This window comes from Ascaphus truei, chromosome 9 (assembly GCF_040206685.1).
Source record: "Ascaphus truei isolate aAscTru1 chromosome 9, aAscTru1.hap1, whole genome shotgun sequence".
NCBI lineage: Eukaryota > Metazoa > Chordata > Amphibia > Anura > Ascaphidae > Ascaphus > Ascaphus truei.
This window is the reverse complement of record NC_134491.1, coordinates 35,428,777-35,443,878: the sequence shown is the minus strand read 5'-3', so window position 1 is coordinate 35,443,878 and position 15,102 is coordinate 35,428,777. Positions and strand designations below refer to the sequence as shown.

At 39.9% G+C, this 15,102-nt stretch overlaps 1 protein-coding gene across 6 annotated transcripts in view; it reads left to right on the top strand.

Annotated features, from left to right (window-relative positions):
* The window catches only part of TOGARAM1 (TOG array regulator of axonemal microtubules 1), a 36,583-nt gene extending 21,720 nt beyond the window's left edge, over window positions 1-14,863 (top strand). For 5 of the 6 annotated variants that reach the window (XM_075614350.1, XM_075614353.1, XM_075614354.1 and 2 more), the window contains 9 exons: window positions 555-711; window positions 1,406-1,492; window positions 4,322-4,460; window positions 6,429-6,534; window positions 6,972-7,207; window positions 7,710-7,868; window positions 8,477-8,603; window positions 10,623-10,738; window positions 10,945-14,863. In XM_075614350.1, the coding sequence (XP_075470465.1) occupies window positions 555-711; window positions 1,406-1,492; window positions 4,322-4,460; window positions 6,429-6,534; window positions 6,972-7,207; window positions 7,710-7,868; window positions 8,477-8,603; window positions 10,623-10,738; window positions 10,945-10,975 (1,158 nt within the window). In that variant the 3' untranslated portion in view covers window positions 10,976-14,863. The remainder of the gene's footprint in view (window positions 1-554; window positions 712-1,405; window positions 1,493-4,321; window positions 4,461-6,428; window positions 6,535-6,971; window positions 7,208-7,709; window positions 7,869-8,476; window positions 8,604-10,622; window positions 10,739-10,944) is intronic. The other variant, XM_075614355.1, reaches the window with a different exon arrangement.
* Window positions 14,864-15,102: the final 239 nt, after the last annotated feature.

Below are 15,102 nucleotides of genomic sequence, written 5' to 3'. Positions count from 1 at the left end.
GGAAGAACGATGCGTCTGCTTTAGAAGTGTGGATGCACCCAGCAGGGGCTTCGCACTTCCCCACCTCACCATTGTAACCAACACTGCACCTGTCCCCACACAAAGGCCCCTTGTGTGCTACCTACTCGCCCTCAGATAGTGGCCCAAGCACACGAGTCACACAGAAATGCACAGATGCATAATAAAAAGCACAGCTAACGTAGCTTAATTTATGGAACAGGGTGTCAGCCGTTTAACCGTGTTTGGTGGCCACTCTGAGACTGATACTCTGGGTCGCCATCTTAGCTGGTAAGGGAACGAGTGGACGTAACCTTTATTATGCGGGGCACTGCTGCAACAACTATCCCAGTGCATGAGCTGTAAGGTGTCTTCCACTGCTCAATGGTGTCTTATGGCACCTTTATATGCGATTTGTATTGATCACTCCTCATACAGGATAAACTTCTCTATCTTCTTTTTTTCCCCACTTAACACTGGGTTGCAGAGGAGGCAGAGGAATCTAATCAGTGCTGCAAGATTATAGTGACATGTTACATTTTCTTCCTTTTGTGCAGGTGACCGTCACAATGTCAAAATCTGCCCGGGACAAGATGAGACAGAAGAGAGAACATAGCCTGAAAGAACTATTAGAAGACAAGGGTCCTGAAATGAGAGAACGGTTTCCAAAGGAACGACTTTCTCAGACTGACCTTAACCCCGTGTTCATAGAAAGTTAGTTTTGTGCTTTTCTTCTATTGACAAATAGTATGACCCCTGCTGTAATGAGAATCATTTTAGTTACAGTGCTCACACTGGAGGGAAATGGTGCTTCTTTAATCAGTATTTATTAAGATTTCCACCAATACTTCATATTTAGACTTCCAATAGAAAAGATTTGCAGAGTATAGAGAAGTCTTTGCAAGTCACTTCGCCATCCCAAAAACTGGATTTTAATGTTTGGTAATTCATAAGTACGTTTGCACTTGTGGATATTGGAAAACAGGACCTACATCCCTAATGTTTTGCTCCTATATTATGGTGGTATCAATGGTTCCAGGTGTGGTCTCGTCTAAAATGGACCTGTTGAAGATTCAACTATTAAAGCAAGGTTGCCTTTTCAAGATGTTTTGTTTTTAAATATATACTGAAGAGTTGCACAAGCACTTTCAAGGCAGTGTAGATGTTAAAAATGGGTCTGTTATGATTTTTGAAGTTGATAGTCCTCCATATCCAAATCCCTTTTTATTTTGGTAAAGCAAATGATACCACAAGCTGCAAAAATTGTAGAAATAAATAACACACCAAGCAATTAAATGAGGGTGAATGTTGAAACTGATGACGTTGGTGCTCATACAGAAACAGAACTCTTGATTGGCACTGTTTTGTTATTAATAGTAATGAGAAATTCTTTTTATAAATCTTTTAGAATGGAGACCCAAATCTGACTATCTAGAAAGTGTTGACTCTAGTCCACCTTCCTTAAAGAGGACTTCCAGCCTGAAGAAGACCTCAGGTAAAGATGTTCAGGAAATGCTGACCCCATTTGGAAACGGCGTTCTTCTATTTATCTTGTGGAATACTGGAATGATAAACTCTCTAAACCAGCCAATGTTCTATATTAAAGCCATTCCTTGGGGTAATAGCACCTAACCCGTGTTATGGCCACATGGCTCTATTTCTGTAGGCAGAAACTGCCATGAACAGCTATATACAGCTTCATCTATATCAGATCTTTGTAACTGGTGGTCACAGGCTCTGAGATCCTCAACAGTTTAATCTGGTTCCAAACACTGCAGATGGCTCATAAGGGAATCTAGTGGGTATCTCCTGTCCTGTGGAAATTCCTCAATCAAGAGCGGCTCATTCCATCTATACTGTGATTATATATAAAACGTGAATTTCTTTTGCTTTGTACTTCAGAATAGCTGATAACATGGCCTACAAAAATTGGCAAAATGTCTTTAATTAACAATACTAATGGAGAGTAATGTATTCTTCTAGATGAATTCTAACCCAGTCCATGCATAACCGAAGTTCAAGGGATTACAGTACATTTGTGATTTATCAGAACGTTAAGGGAATATGCTACACCTTTTTATAAACCTAATAAATAATATGGTTTCCCGGAAATTACTTGTATTCTTTTTTTAATTTTTTTTTTGAACTTCAGTTTTATTGATATTTTGAGCATAACAAAGCGTGTCAATTCATTGTTTCATTTGCATGTTGTTCTTACATGACACGTATATCAGTCAATGTAACATTTTCATTAAACATACAGTGCATTTAACATATGTCCAGGAAGAAATAAAATACAAAGTAAAGAACTGAAAATTAACCGAAAATTAAAGGGTGGGGGGTGGGGAAGAGGGTGTGGGGTGGGGAATGGAAGGGTGCGACGTCTCCCAGACTTCTATTCTTTAGCTAAGTAGCTGGGTGGTTCAGAGTTGATCGCTGGTAGCTAAATAATGGAGGCTTTGAAAGATAAATGTCTCCTTTTGATGAAGATCCCATGATGAAGGTGGCCTTTGGTTACAGCCTTTGTTTTAGACTGGGTTACTAAAGGCTTAGGCACTGCAGTAGTTTCTGAAATGTAGTATATAGAAAGGCATTTACTGCTCTGTATATTTATAGATTATTTTGGGGGTTGGAGAGGCTTGTGCATTACCAGATGTAGGCAATCTGCAATGCCTGCAATTTGAAAATACACCAAGTGGTTTCTAAACATCTCAAACCTCGTCAGGGACAGGAACATTCAGACGTTTCCATGGCAACCAGGATATAGAGCAGACTTGCTTGAGACATCTTTTGAATCATGAATCGCTTCCGTAATGCAGGAGAGCTTTGACATTCAAGTGGCAGCAATGAATGTTATTAAAAGGAAGTTTGAAGGGAAGCTGTAATTAGCCCATTTCCTGATAGGTGCCTGCAGTGAATGGGTTACAATTAGTAGTGTCTGTAAACAAAGTGTGTGTGTGTGTGTCTCTCTGTCTGTCTGTCACATTATGATGTAACCAGTATGATGTCACGTGCCAGATATATAGCTTACCAGATTAGGGGAGAGGAGGAGATGGAGACAGAGAGGCAGCAAGGAGAGGAGGAGACAGGGATGACGAGGAGGAGGGAAATGGAGTGCAATGTGCACAATTAAGGCAGGAGGGAGGGCAAAGGGGGGAGCAAGGTGAGGAGGAAACTGAGAGAAAGCAAAGAGAGGAGATGGAAAGTAGTGAGTATGGTGTGCACAGAAATGGGCAGGCACAGTGAGGCAGGGAATGCAAAGAGGTGAGGAGAGACAGCAAGGACAGGAGGGAGTGTTGTGTGCACAGAGAGGATCAGGAAGTGTAAAGAGGGGATCAGAGTGCAAAGAAGAGCCGGGCTTGGGGAAGAGGGGACAGGAGACAGCAAGGCATTACAGGGAGGGGTAAAAACAAAGAGTAATGTTTAATTCATTAATAACTTTTCAGATTTCCTATATCGGCGTATGTTATGCCGGGTACAGCTACTGTATTATGTATGTGTGTATAATTGTGTGTGTTTAGACAGAGCGAATTGAGCATATCATCTAGCTTTCTCTTTAAAATGTATTGCACAAATTAGTCTCCATGTTCTTAATTGACAAGATTAATTTTTTTCTTATTTTTATATAAGATTGTCTGTGTGCGTTTTCCAGTGTAAGGCTGCGCTTATAGTACCTTGCGACAGCGATACGATGTCGCTCCAAAACAAATGAATTGACTCCGTCACAAGCGCTTATAGTAAGAGCGATGGGGCGTCTAAAGATTTGGAAGCCGGGTAAATTTGGTTTTTGAGACAGTCGCCACATGTGACTGTCTCTAAACCAACCAAATTTGCGCGGCTCGTCCGTCCCCTTTAGTGACGTCACTGGCGACCATCGCTAAAAAACAAATGATAACTTTCGCTGGTGGTGACGTCATTGGTCGCGTCGCCGTCGCCAGCACTATAAGTGCAGCCTAAGAAGCTAAATAAAAGTAAAATGCATGTTTTTTTTTTTTTTAAATAGAATTGAGAATATAGACAGAATGTGTTAGAGATTCTGAACTGTTTCAGCTCTTATATATGTGAACACTGAGTACCCTATTCACAGAGCTAAAAATATCGTTTTCTTTCCCAGTGTTAGCAGTGTTACATTTCCCATCTACCTCAATCTCCTTCTCTTCTTCGTCTTCTTTCCTTTTTTAATTTAAGTTCCTATTAACACCACCTCCCTGACGGTTTATTGATCTTGTGCATTGCATGCATAGTGTTGAGTAGATCAACATCTCTATCTAAAACAGATTACTGCTCACCACTAATAATATCATTTTGTCTAATGTTTCTGCAGCACAGAGATGGCAGTACAGGGATAGAAAAGCATCAATTAACCGCAGTTCTGAGGTTATTGACCCCTCGGTACTGCGAGAACTTCCCAAACCTGAAAGTTCAATGACAGACGCCCTAAGACTCCTTGCTGATGATGATTGGTAAGCAAAAAACAAACGGTCGCTGAACAAATCCAACTTCTATTGTTTCTAATATCACAGTACTAGCACCATGTAGAAAACGACTAGCGAGTTGATCCTATGGACAATAAACTGACATATTAATCATGCTATATAAAATTCATAGCAAACATACAGATTTTGCGGATTGAAGCACAGAAAGTTTAGCAGTCAAGATTGTGTTTTTATATAGAGGCAATATATAAGAAGCCTTTACAAATATATGTATATTTAAGAAATAATGTAAATAATGGCATAATACATAAAAGAACATTGGGAGATAAGCGTCCTGGACCAGGAGAGCTTGCTATCTAAATGGAGTGTTGGGAGAAATACAGATAAAGGAGTACATAAAAGTGCACATTTTATAGGGCAAGGGTAAGCGTGTATGCAGAGTAATGTCATTGCGTAAAAGCTTAATGAGAGCCAGCCAAGGGAACCGAGAACAGCCCAAAGGGGTCTCCGAGGCAGTGTTACAATTCTAGCCACAGGTTTTCGTATAGAGAGGAGGAGGAGGGGAACTGAGGGTTCCCAGATAACAGAAGTTTGCCGTAATCAAGACGGGAAAGAATGATTACATCAATTAAAGTGTTAGCTATAGGATGGCAGAGGAAATGGCAGATCGTAGCTATGTTGTGGAAAAAGAAATGGCAAGACTTGCCAGCAGTGGGAATATGACAAAAGGAAGAGGGGGAAGAGTCAGCTGTGACACCAAAGCAGATAGAGATGAAGAAGCGCTCAAATGCAAGGTATAATAACCAATAATAGCCAATGCCAGTATCCAAGGATAATCCAGAACCAATAATGATGAATTGAAGTAGTAGCTAGCAATATTGGGTTAACAAAACCTCCTGAAGACAGGTGATGGGTAGGAATAACCCCTCCACGATCAGTCTCATTGGAAGTACCCTTGTAGCAATAATGTACTTACAGTTGCTCGGTTTATGGCTTGCAGGATGTGCAGCTTCCAGTGGTAGTAAGTGCAGAGAAGGGGAAGGAGCGCACGATCCGACGGGAGCAAGGAGAGGACCCAGTTCAAAAAATAAACTTTAATGTGTCATAGACCTAAAATCCAACGCGCTCCTTCCCATTCTCTGCAGTGACACCCAAGCAGCAGGCTTGGGGGACACAATGGATTGTAGAGTTATCGACAGTGGTGGGAAAGGTGTCAGTAGGACCATGCTAAATTAGGATTATGAGGAGCTCCATCTTGGAAATACTACGTTTTAGGCGATAATGGCCACCCAGGCCGATATTGCCAAGAAGCATTCTGAGACTTGAGATTGGATATATTTGCATGTCCTCAGCATAAAATTTATATTTAAAGCCAAGGGAGTTGAGGTCAGCAAGTGAAATCATATAGAGCGATGAGACCGCAGAGCCCTGAGGCACATCCACTGATAAATCCACAGGTGAGTAAAGGTAACTAGAGAAACAGGGAAATGGTGATTTAGAAAGATAACAGGAAAACCAGGATAGTGCTTGGTCCATACACCACGAGTGGAGAATATGAAGGAGTGAGTCTACAGTATCAAAAGCAGTAGGTGGGTTGGGAAGGGTGAAAACAGAGTAGTGCCCTTGTGGTTTAGAAAGTTGGAAGTTGTTAAATAGCGTTGTAAGAGCAATATCAGTAGATTCTTACATTTGATAGCTCATTAAACATGTGATTTGGAACCTCGGACATGTTAGAGCTTTTTGTGGCTAGTAAAAGAACAAGAAATGATACACAGATACAGAATTGCACACATCTCCTCTCTGTATGTGCGCTTCCCTAAACTTCCTACCTGTAGTTTGCCACACAGTGAAGTATTGGTTTGATAAATTGATGCAAGTAGGCACAGGATGGAAACCATGCCCCTCTTGCCAATTTTGCTCCGTAAGTGCCTTCAAAGATACATAATTTCCCCCAAATCTTCAACAGGACCATTTCTAAATCTTTTCTATTTACAGGGAGAAGAAGATTGAAGGGCTGAATTTAGTCCGATGTCTGTCTGCCCTACATTCTGATGTGCTGATTGAGAGACTTCATGACATGAGAATTGCTGTTACTCAAGAGGTTGATGGTTTTTCTTTTTTCTGTGGTCATAGAAAAAATGGATACAGACCATATAAGCCATACTTGGGGTTTAAATAGTTTTTTTGGGGGGTTGTAATTCGTTTTTCAAATAGCTCCTGGCAATTGCTGAATTTGTTATAGTTAATTTAAATATTACCTTGTTAACCATTTTTTGCACAGATACCATTAAAACCCACTTCCCTTCTGATCTCAGGACATTGCAAGAGCCTGCACACTATGACCCTTTATGACATCTTGAGAGCATCATGTCACTTGTTCATCATTTGTTTGTGGCCCAAAAAATGCATAGACTTTACACATACAGAAGCTGAACTAATAATATTAAATATAATACAAAGATGTAGGCAGTGATGTTGGGTTTGAATGACCAAAATGTTCCATTGTAATGAAAATGTTGCATTGTGGTTGAAATTTAGGTGAAGAACTTGCGTTCCAGTGTCTCCCGAGCTGCTATCGTCTGCTTAGGGGACATGTTCACCCACCTGAAGAAGAACATGGATTTTGAACTAGATAACTGTGTCAAAGTACTTCTACACAAGGCCGGAGAGCCCAACATCTTTATTCGAGAGGATGTAGACAAGACGCTTGATGCCATGGTGCAGAATGTGACTCCGGGACGCGCTCTCGCATCCCTGTTAAATGGAGGGCAAAGGTAGGTAGCGGCTAAACATCGAGACTTCAAATATCCCGGGCAATAACTGCATGATATGACTCTTCTGTCTCTGTATACCATCTACATCTAATGAGTTCACATGCACAGTTTGGGTCTTCATATGCATCTATATATCTATACGTGTTCATCTTTATTAGTACGAGCAACGCTCCTCCCTCTGTGTAAAGACTCCTGTTTTTGGTGCTCCTTTGATATATAAATGTGATTACTGGGGGACTTGTTTGATGACTGAAAATTATATATTTTTAAATCTGCTTGTAAAATAAGGAACAATAAAGCCTTTGAAGAATTTAGGTTTGATTTCACTAAACGTGCGAGAACTGGATTTGCACGATTACTAGTTTTTAAGCCTCTTCGAATTGGCATTTGTCAATTAATATAATTTTCTTGGTTCGATTTTTATACTTCAATATATCAGTACTTTGGAAGGCTCCTGTTAATTGTGCTTATACATAATGTGTCTGTTCCCAATTGTATGTAGTCACTTGAGCAGTGCCGTTAAGAAATGTACAGCCCAACACCTGTCAGGTTTAGTAGAGAAAATGGGACCAGGACGCATCTTGTCGGGAATTAAGGATATCACGGATCGGACTTTGCCAGCTATAGTCAAGTTTGCACAAGATGGTTCCCAGGAAACCAGGTTAGTAGTCTTCTGATATTACACTGAAGAGGGAAAAACTTTGCATAGTAGATATGGTTCTACCTGTAACAGGTGAGGACTGAAGTGTCACCATGAAATACAGACTTGAAATCCTAAAACAAGACTCTCGCAATAACTCCAGGATTTCTTGGTCTCCTAATACAGATTGCAGTTGTAATGGGATTCCTAGTTTATGGTTTTCATACCGTACATGTGTTCTAATGAGTATTGTAGTGAAGACATATAAAGTACTCATCCATATCTTCATATCACTTCTAATGTATTTTGGTAATTGACGTTTATTATCTTTAATAATGTATTTTTTTTTAAATGCGCGTGTGTGGTCTAACAATCTGTTATAGCTTTGGGACGAAACTAATTAGACTTTTTACCTTTTCTATTAGGTAAAGTACAGGTTGTTAAAAGCTCGGATTTACTCAAAGTATTAAAAACAAAAATCAGCTGGACCAATTAAACATTACACAACTTTTTAGATCTCATTTCTAAATAAATTCCTAAAGAATGAATCTTTTCAAATGTTTGGTAACCATTTCATCCAGCAAGTCTATGTTCATTAGTAGTTCCAATGATAAATTATTTTATTGCAGATTCTTTGGCCGGAAAATGCTTCACTTTCTGATGTCACATCCTGACTTTGACAAAATGCTGGAAAAGTATATTCCAACCAAGGACTTGCCGTACATAAAGGACTTAACCAGAAATATACAACAGAAGGTAAGATATATTTCACAGATGTTGCGTTTAATAGAATGCCTGCATGTTGCAAGCTAAACATTGAATCCTTGGACGTGTGTGTTTTATATGTATGCTTTATGCAAGCACATAAGGGGAAACTCCTACAGAGTCGCACAACTCCAAATGGTAAATAATTAGAATTAAAATGCAACTTTTAATAAAGATGATAAAATAACGAGACCAATTGATCTGTTTACTAGTGCTCTATTTATAAACGATAACCAGACAGGCAAAGACCGTCGCAAACATATAAATAATGTGTATCAAGTACCCAACATCTAAGTGAACATACCCTGTATAGAACATAATAAAAACCAGAGCTGCCTCAGATACTAGTTATCGCAATATTTCAGATTCTAGCTACAGTATATAATTTAAGTTGGAGACCTACTGAGTCCATCTAATTACATCTCCCACACTTGCTGTCTGCAAGATCTGGAAAGAGGGGGTTCCTACAAGTGTTATTTTTTTCCTGTGATTTGCTATATATCGATGAGCCGGTTTTGCTTTGTGGAAGTGTGAGTGCACTTTTCCCCCTGCTTTTTATGGACGCTTTTTGTAGAAACGTATCACACTACTTTGTGGTTTTTATTGTCTTTGGTCACCGAGACCAGCACTCCCCACTCCTTTAAATTAACCTGTATGTTGCGTGACTCTCTTTAAATGCATTCTATATTTCCCATTGCTGGGTTTGTGTCTCGCTCATCTCCTGACCGACTTCCTCTGGGGGTCGCTTAATGCGACTACATCATTGCTTCACTTGCACCCTTAGTGCGCTTCACTTGCACCCTTAGTGCGCTTCACTTGCACCCTTAGTGCGCTTCACTTGCACGCTTAGTGCGCTTCACTTGCACCCGTAGTGCGCTTCACTTGCACCCGTAGTGCGCTTCACTTGCACCCGTAGTGCGCTTCACTTGCACCCGTAGTGCGCTTCACTTGCACCCGTAGTGCGCTTCACTTGCACCCGTAGTGCGCTTCACTTGCACCCGTAGTGCGCTTCACTTGCACCCTTCGTGCGCTTCACTTGCACCCTTCGTGCGCTTCACTTGCACCCTTCGTGCGCTTCACTTGCACCCTTAGTGCATTTCGCTCATGGGCTTCTTCGGCGGTGAATGGAGATTCTCATATAGTTCCTAATTAAGAATGTCAGTCCTTATTGCCACCGAAAATCCAATTAATACACACTTTGGAGGAAATGTTACAATGCTATGTTTAGAAATGTTTAATATTAAATGTAATAATTAACTTTATCCAACAATAACATCAATTAAGGTCTGTGGTATCTTGACAAAGGTCTGTGTATTTGACCGAAATGTCGATCTGTGTTGTTTTTAAATCTTATTTTATATGGAGACCTCTGGAGGGCCGGTTCCTTCTTGTTTGTTGAGGCTGTGTTCTGTATTTATAGGTTTCCCCTATGGGGGGGGGGTGATCCCTGTGCACCTGAGGCAGTTACACAGATCCAGTGACTGCACCTCACCGCCTTTTCTTTTTTCTTTATATATACATAGGGGGACGCAGGGGGTCTCCAGACCTGAAAACCATTAATTTCAGCTCCAGGGACACCCTGCTTCCCGAGATTCTTACCTCCTGTAGGTGGTGCCGTTCTCTGCAAAGTTTAAAGCTCCCGCGTCACATGGGCCAATAGGAAGCCGCACTGGGTGATGTAACGGCTTCCTCTTGGCCCACAGGACGCTAGAGCTTTGAAAATCCGCCATTACATGAACCCAGCTAGCGAGCCGGAGAGGCTACCAGCACCCTCTACGGAACCACCCCCTGCTTCAATCCAGTGGGAAAAAGAAACAAAAATTGGGGGGTGGGGGGGTGGTGGGGGGCGAGGAGGAGAGGAACGACCTCTTGGGTTGTCTCTTTAAGAGGGTATCCCAAAAATGAACAACCGATACACTTAGAGATCCATTGTTGATGGGCCTTTGTAAGTAACGTATCTATCTCCGATATTTGCTTAATCTGATTGTGTTTTTTCTCCTGCATGTGCAGGGTGTTGGAGAGATCCAAGATGCTCCCTCAGCCCGTGGAAGGCGCTCCTGTCATGGCAGTGTTGGTAGCCTGAGGGCCTCATCCATGTCCCAGAACTCACACAATGCTTTGGAAAGGTGGGTCGGCTTAGTTATTTACAAGTGGGGAAAAAAATCTTCTCAACCTGTGGAATAGATTTACCCTTTTTTTTAATACTAAAGCACTGCATAATTATACAAGATCTGCTGCACAGCTTCAGATCGCCTCTTCCAGTCCATGCTATACCATTACTATATACCTCACGTTGAATAATATTACTGATTACACTTATTTTTTTCTACAGTGCTGCACTTAGAGAAATGAAGTCGCAGTGAATATTTCACTCGAAGAATTTACAATCTATTTTGTTTAGTAATTAGGAAGGATGAAATGACTCCCTACGTTTACATGAACTTGGCCGTGCATCTCAGACCTCGATCTGACACTTCAGAGGCCAGCATATTAACGACAAAGCTGACAACTCCTTCAACACAATATCACTCTATAGATAATAAATATTTTGGGTCATTAACTTCATTGTCAAAAGAACCAGAACAGTATTAAAAGTTAATTAACCGTTCCTATGACTTATTTAAAAAAACATTCTTTACGTTATGACGGTTTGCTCAATATTTATGCGTTTGGTCAAATGGTCTGAGAACTAGAGATATTGAGGACTTCGTGCAGTTGGTGATTAAGAAGGTAGAGGTCGAACAGTTACAAATACCCGATTCTTTATATATTTGTTGCGTGACAAAAAAAAAAAACAATTGTGGGGGAGGTAAAATGTTGACGTTTGGTTTATTAACCAGCAGGTAAAATAAAAGTTTGGGGGAAATCCATTCCACATCTAAAGAAAAAAAACAAAAACATATATATATATCTCTTGTTGCATCTTAATACCACAAACAGACCTAGCCTTTTTGCAGGAGACACAACTCCATGATCGAAGAGAATAAAACAAAGAAGATTGTGTGTAGTAAATCAAGTACTCCCCATATTCTTCTGGAAACGGAGGGTGGGTAATCTTGGGCAGTTGAGGATTCCCACTTACACTATTACTGCAATAGTATGACCTAGAACAGGGGAGGTCAACTCCAGTCCTCACGGGCCACCAACAGGCCAGGTTTTCAGGATATCCCTGGTTCAGCACAAGTAGCTTAGTCATTATGACTGAGCCACCTGTGCTGAAGTAGGGATATCCCGAGTACGTGGCTTTGAGGACTGGAATTGGCCACCCTTGACCTAGAGAGTAGAGTCAATATATACATCGCTGAAACCGTCCTCTTGTATTAGTTCTACCTGCACTTTATTTGCTGGACTTGTGGTAACTACTGTGCCCTTTGGACTTGGACTGTCTGGCTCAAGCACATGGTTCTCTCCCGTATTCATTACACATTTGCTTCAATGAAAGGATCCAATTTCAGATGTTCATACCAAAAAGGAATGGCGTAGAGGAGTTTATACATTTAACAAACGACTCTCTGAAAAACACATTTAAAATGTACATCTGTTTAGCGTCCAAAGAGCTTTTGTAGAAGCTCAGAGCATATTGGACCTACTGAAGAAGGGCAGAGACCTCTATATGTAATGTAGCAATTTGCCTATTTTGGTAATTAACCAGGGAGAATCTTCGCAAAATGTATTAGAAACTCCTGCTATTTGGTTATATAACCTTGATTTGAAAAGGGGGTTAAGATTATTCAACTCAGAAAAAAAAATCTTGTACTGTAAGTATGTAAAGACCGTTACATACTGAGATACCAGCTTTATAGAATTGCAAAGCAAGGACACGTGCTGGTCCACAATAAAACAACAAGGTAACAGGATTGGTTACATTTAGAGCACCCCATTGAAGATTAGGTCTTCAGCATATGCCCCCAGCCTAACTGGCTACACAGTCTCTAATGCTATAAACATGTTTAAAATATGTTTGATGGTCAAAAAAAGCTCAGTCTTCTGCATCTGTTTTTGATAGTATTTCTTCCTTTCCTATTTTAAGAAAATCACTATGAACCCACCTCATATTTGCCAATCTCCCCTTTAAGTTCATACTGCAGAATAGTCACCAAGATTTTGCAGCCGGGCAAGTCTACCTAAAATCTTTTCCATAAATCAGATGTAATGTGTTTTTATTATGAGCTGTTAACCAACAACAAACTTTATAGCAGTTTACAATATAAAATAATCCATAAGCAACATTACTTATTTTAAGCGCTGATGCAGAAATGGCATTTAATCTTTTGACTGGGGACCATTTATTCAAATTAGTAGACACCTTTTTGCTTTAATGGTAATTTTATAAAGGCTTCAATCATGATTTATCAAGAGCCTTTATGAATAGGATCCAGTGGCAGTGACTTGATTGATGGTTGAGGGTATGAGCGAGCTCAACCCATTCATCTAGCTTTAAATGCAGTTGTTATGCTAGTTTTTGTAAAAAAAAAAATATATATATAATTATACAAAGGCTTGAAAATCATGACATTTATTGGTTATATTTAGCTCTCTTCAGGCTTGTAGGATTAATCTGGAGAAGTTTGACTATCTGGTTTTGCAAACCTCCCCAATGTCCAGAATGGTCTTTTAAATCTATTACTTTCAGTTCCAAATACTTAACAATAGAAATTCCTATACATTTTAACCGTCCATATAACAAATGTAAAGCTGTTGGGTAAGTCCCATGGATTTAGCGCTGTGTATGCATATATCCATGCCTTGAAGGGAGGGATTGTCCTTGTTTTAAGATGGCAACATTTTTTAGATTGCTTTATCCAGTTCAGATATTCCCACTTCTCAGGAAAGACACACAAATATTTTAAACAAAGCCCTTACACAAAGATTTGTCCCTGAACAAATTGTGTTAAAATAGAAAATAGTGGCAGGAGCTTCCAAAATGGTACAATATAACATTTATTTCTGGGTACGGTATTGATTTTGTTTTTTTTAGGCAAAGAATACGTAGAGTTAATCCTTTGTAAGCACACTTGGCCTTCCCGCTACCTTTGGCTTTGTTACTATATACTGGGGGTCGGTATGTACCAAACACTGAACATAGAGATCATCCAAACTGCAGCTGAATAAAGCACGCTCCACATCTACCTATAAGAGGTGTCTACTTGCAAGACTGGGTCACATCAGGTTCTTCAAATCACAGTACTTTCCTCCAGAGTGAGACTTAATATATATTGAGTGGTGCTCCAAAATCAAATATAGATTTACAAGACCAGGAGTTGCATCATATTCTTTAGTGAGGTCCAATCTATACTGGTTAGTGGAACAATTAAGTACTGAGAGCTCTATTTCTCATGCTAATTTTATTTATTTTGTATCTACCTTGATATCCTTCTTTATGTGCCTGATCATGACTTTTTACGCTTGACTGACATTCACAGGATTATCTTTGACATACGGTCATTTATGATCTTATATGACATAATATATATTGTGTGTCTGTATGCACACACGCATATGTGTACATGTATTGTTTGGTATTTGAATATTGTGAACTATTCTGGTTGGTTTATTCCTCTGATTTTTGCAATGTCCTAGGTCAGTGGTTTCCAACTTTTTTTGTTTTGTTAAGAAACGCCAAGTGAAATTCTGAGGAACCCCCAACCATCTACAATAGCAACTCTGTGATCAGATGCATTGTAAACTCTTCTGTATTTGATACAATTTTCAAATGACCAGAAAATTGCAGGGAACCCTTTAGGGATGCCCAGGGAACCAGAGGGTTCCTAGGAAACCTGGTTGAAAAACACTGGTCTAGACTCGGTTGTTATGCAACCTCCATTTTTCTAGACCAGGGGTAGCCAACTTCAGCACTCAAGGGCCACCAACAGGTCAGGTTTTCAGGCTATAACTGCTTCAGACTGAGCCACTGATTGAGCCATCTGTGCTGAAGCAGGGATATTCTGAAAACCTGATCTATTGGTGGCCCTTGTCAAGAAAATTAGGTTATTTTGATTCACTTCTATGTGGATATATATATCGTTGTGGGGCTGAACCAACAGATGATTTATGATTTATACAGGGTGGGTTTGGGGCAGTATAATTGAATTTTTTTTTTTAACACGTGTATTATGCTTTTATTTTTTTTACTTTCTGGATATGTTGCCTTTTGACCTGATTTATTCTTATGTGAAATTTTAACTCCCATGGTGTATTTTAACTTTATACAGTTATTGATATGTATTAATAAAGAATATTTTTTTGCATAACGGATTGCTTTTGGGTAGCTCTGTGCGCTTCCTCTTGGTACCTCTTCTGTGAGTTTTGGATTACTTCAAACGGGATAATCCAAGCTCTCCATCCATCTGCACAGCTTTTATGGTGTCAACAGGGAATCTTGGAAATAAAACACCTCATAGATTTGAAAGATAAAGCATATAAGGGTGGGTAGCATTGGTGACCCTTTTTCTGCCATACTACAGATAAAACAAATGCACTTTGAAATATG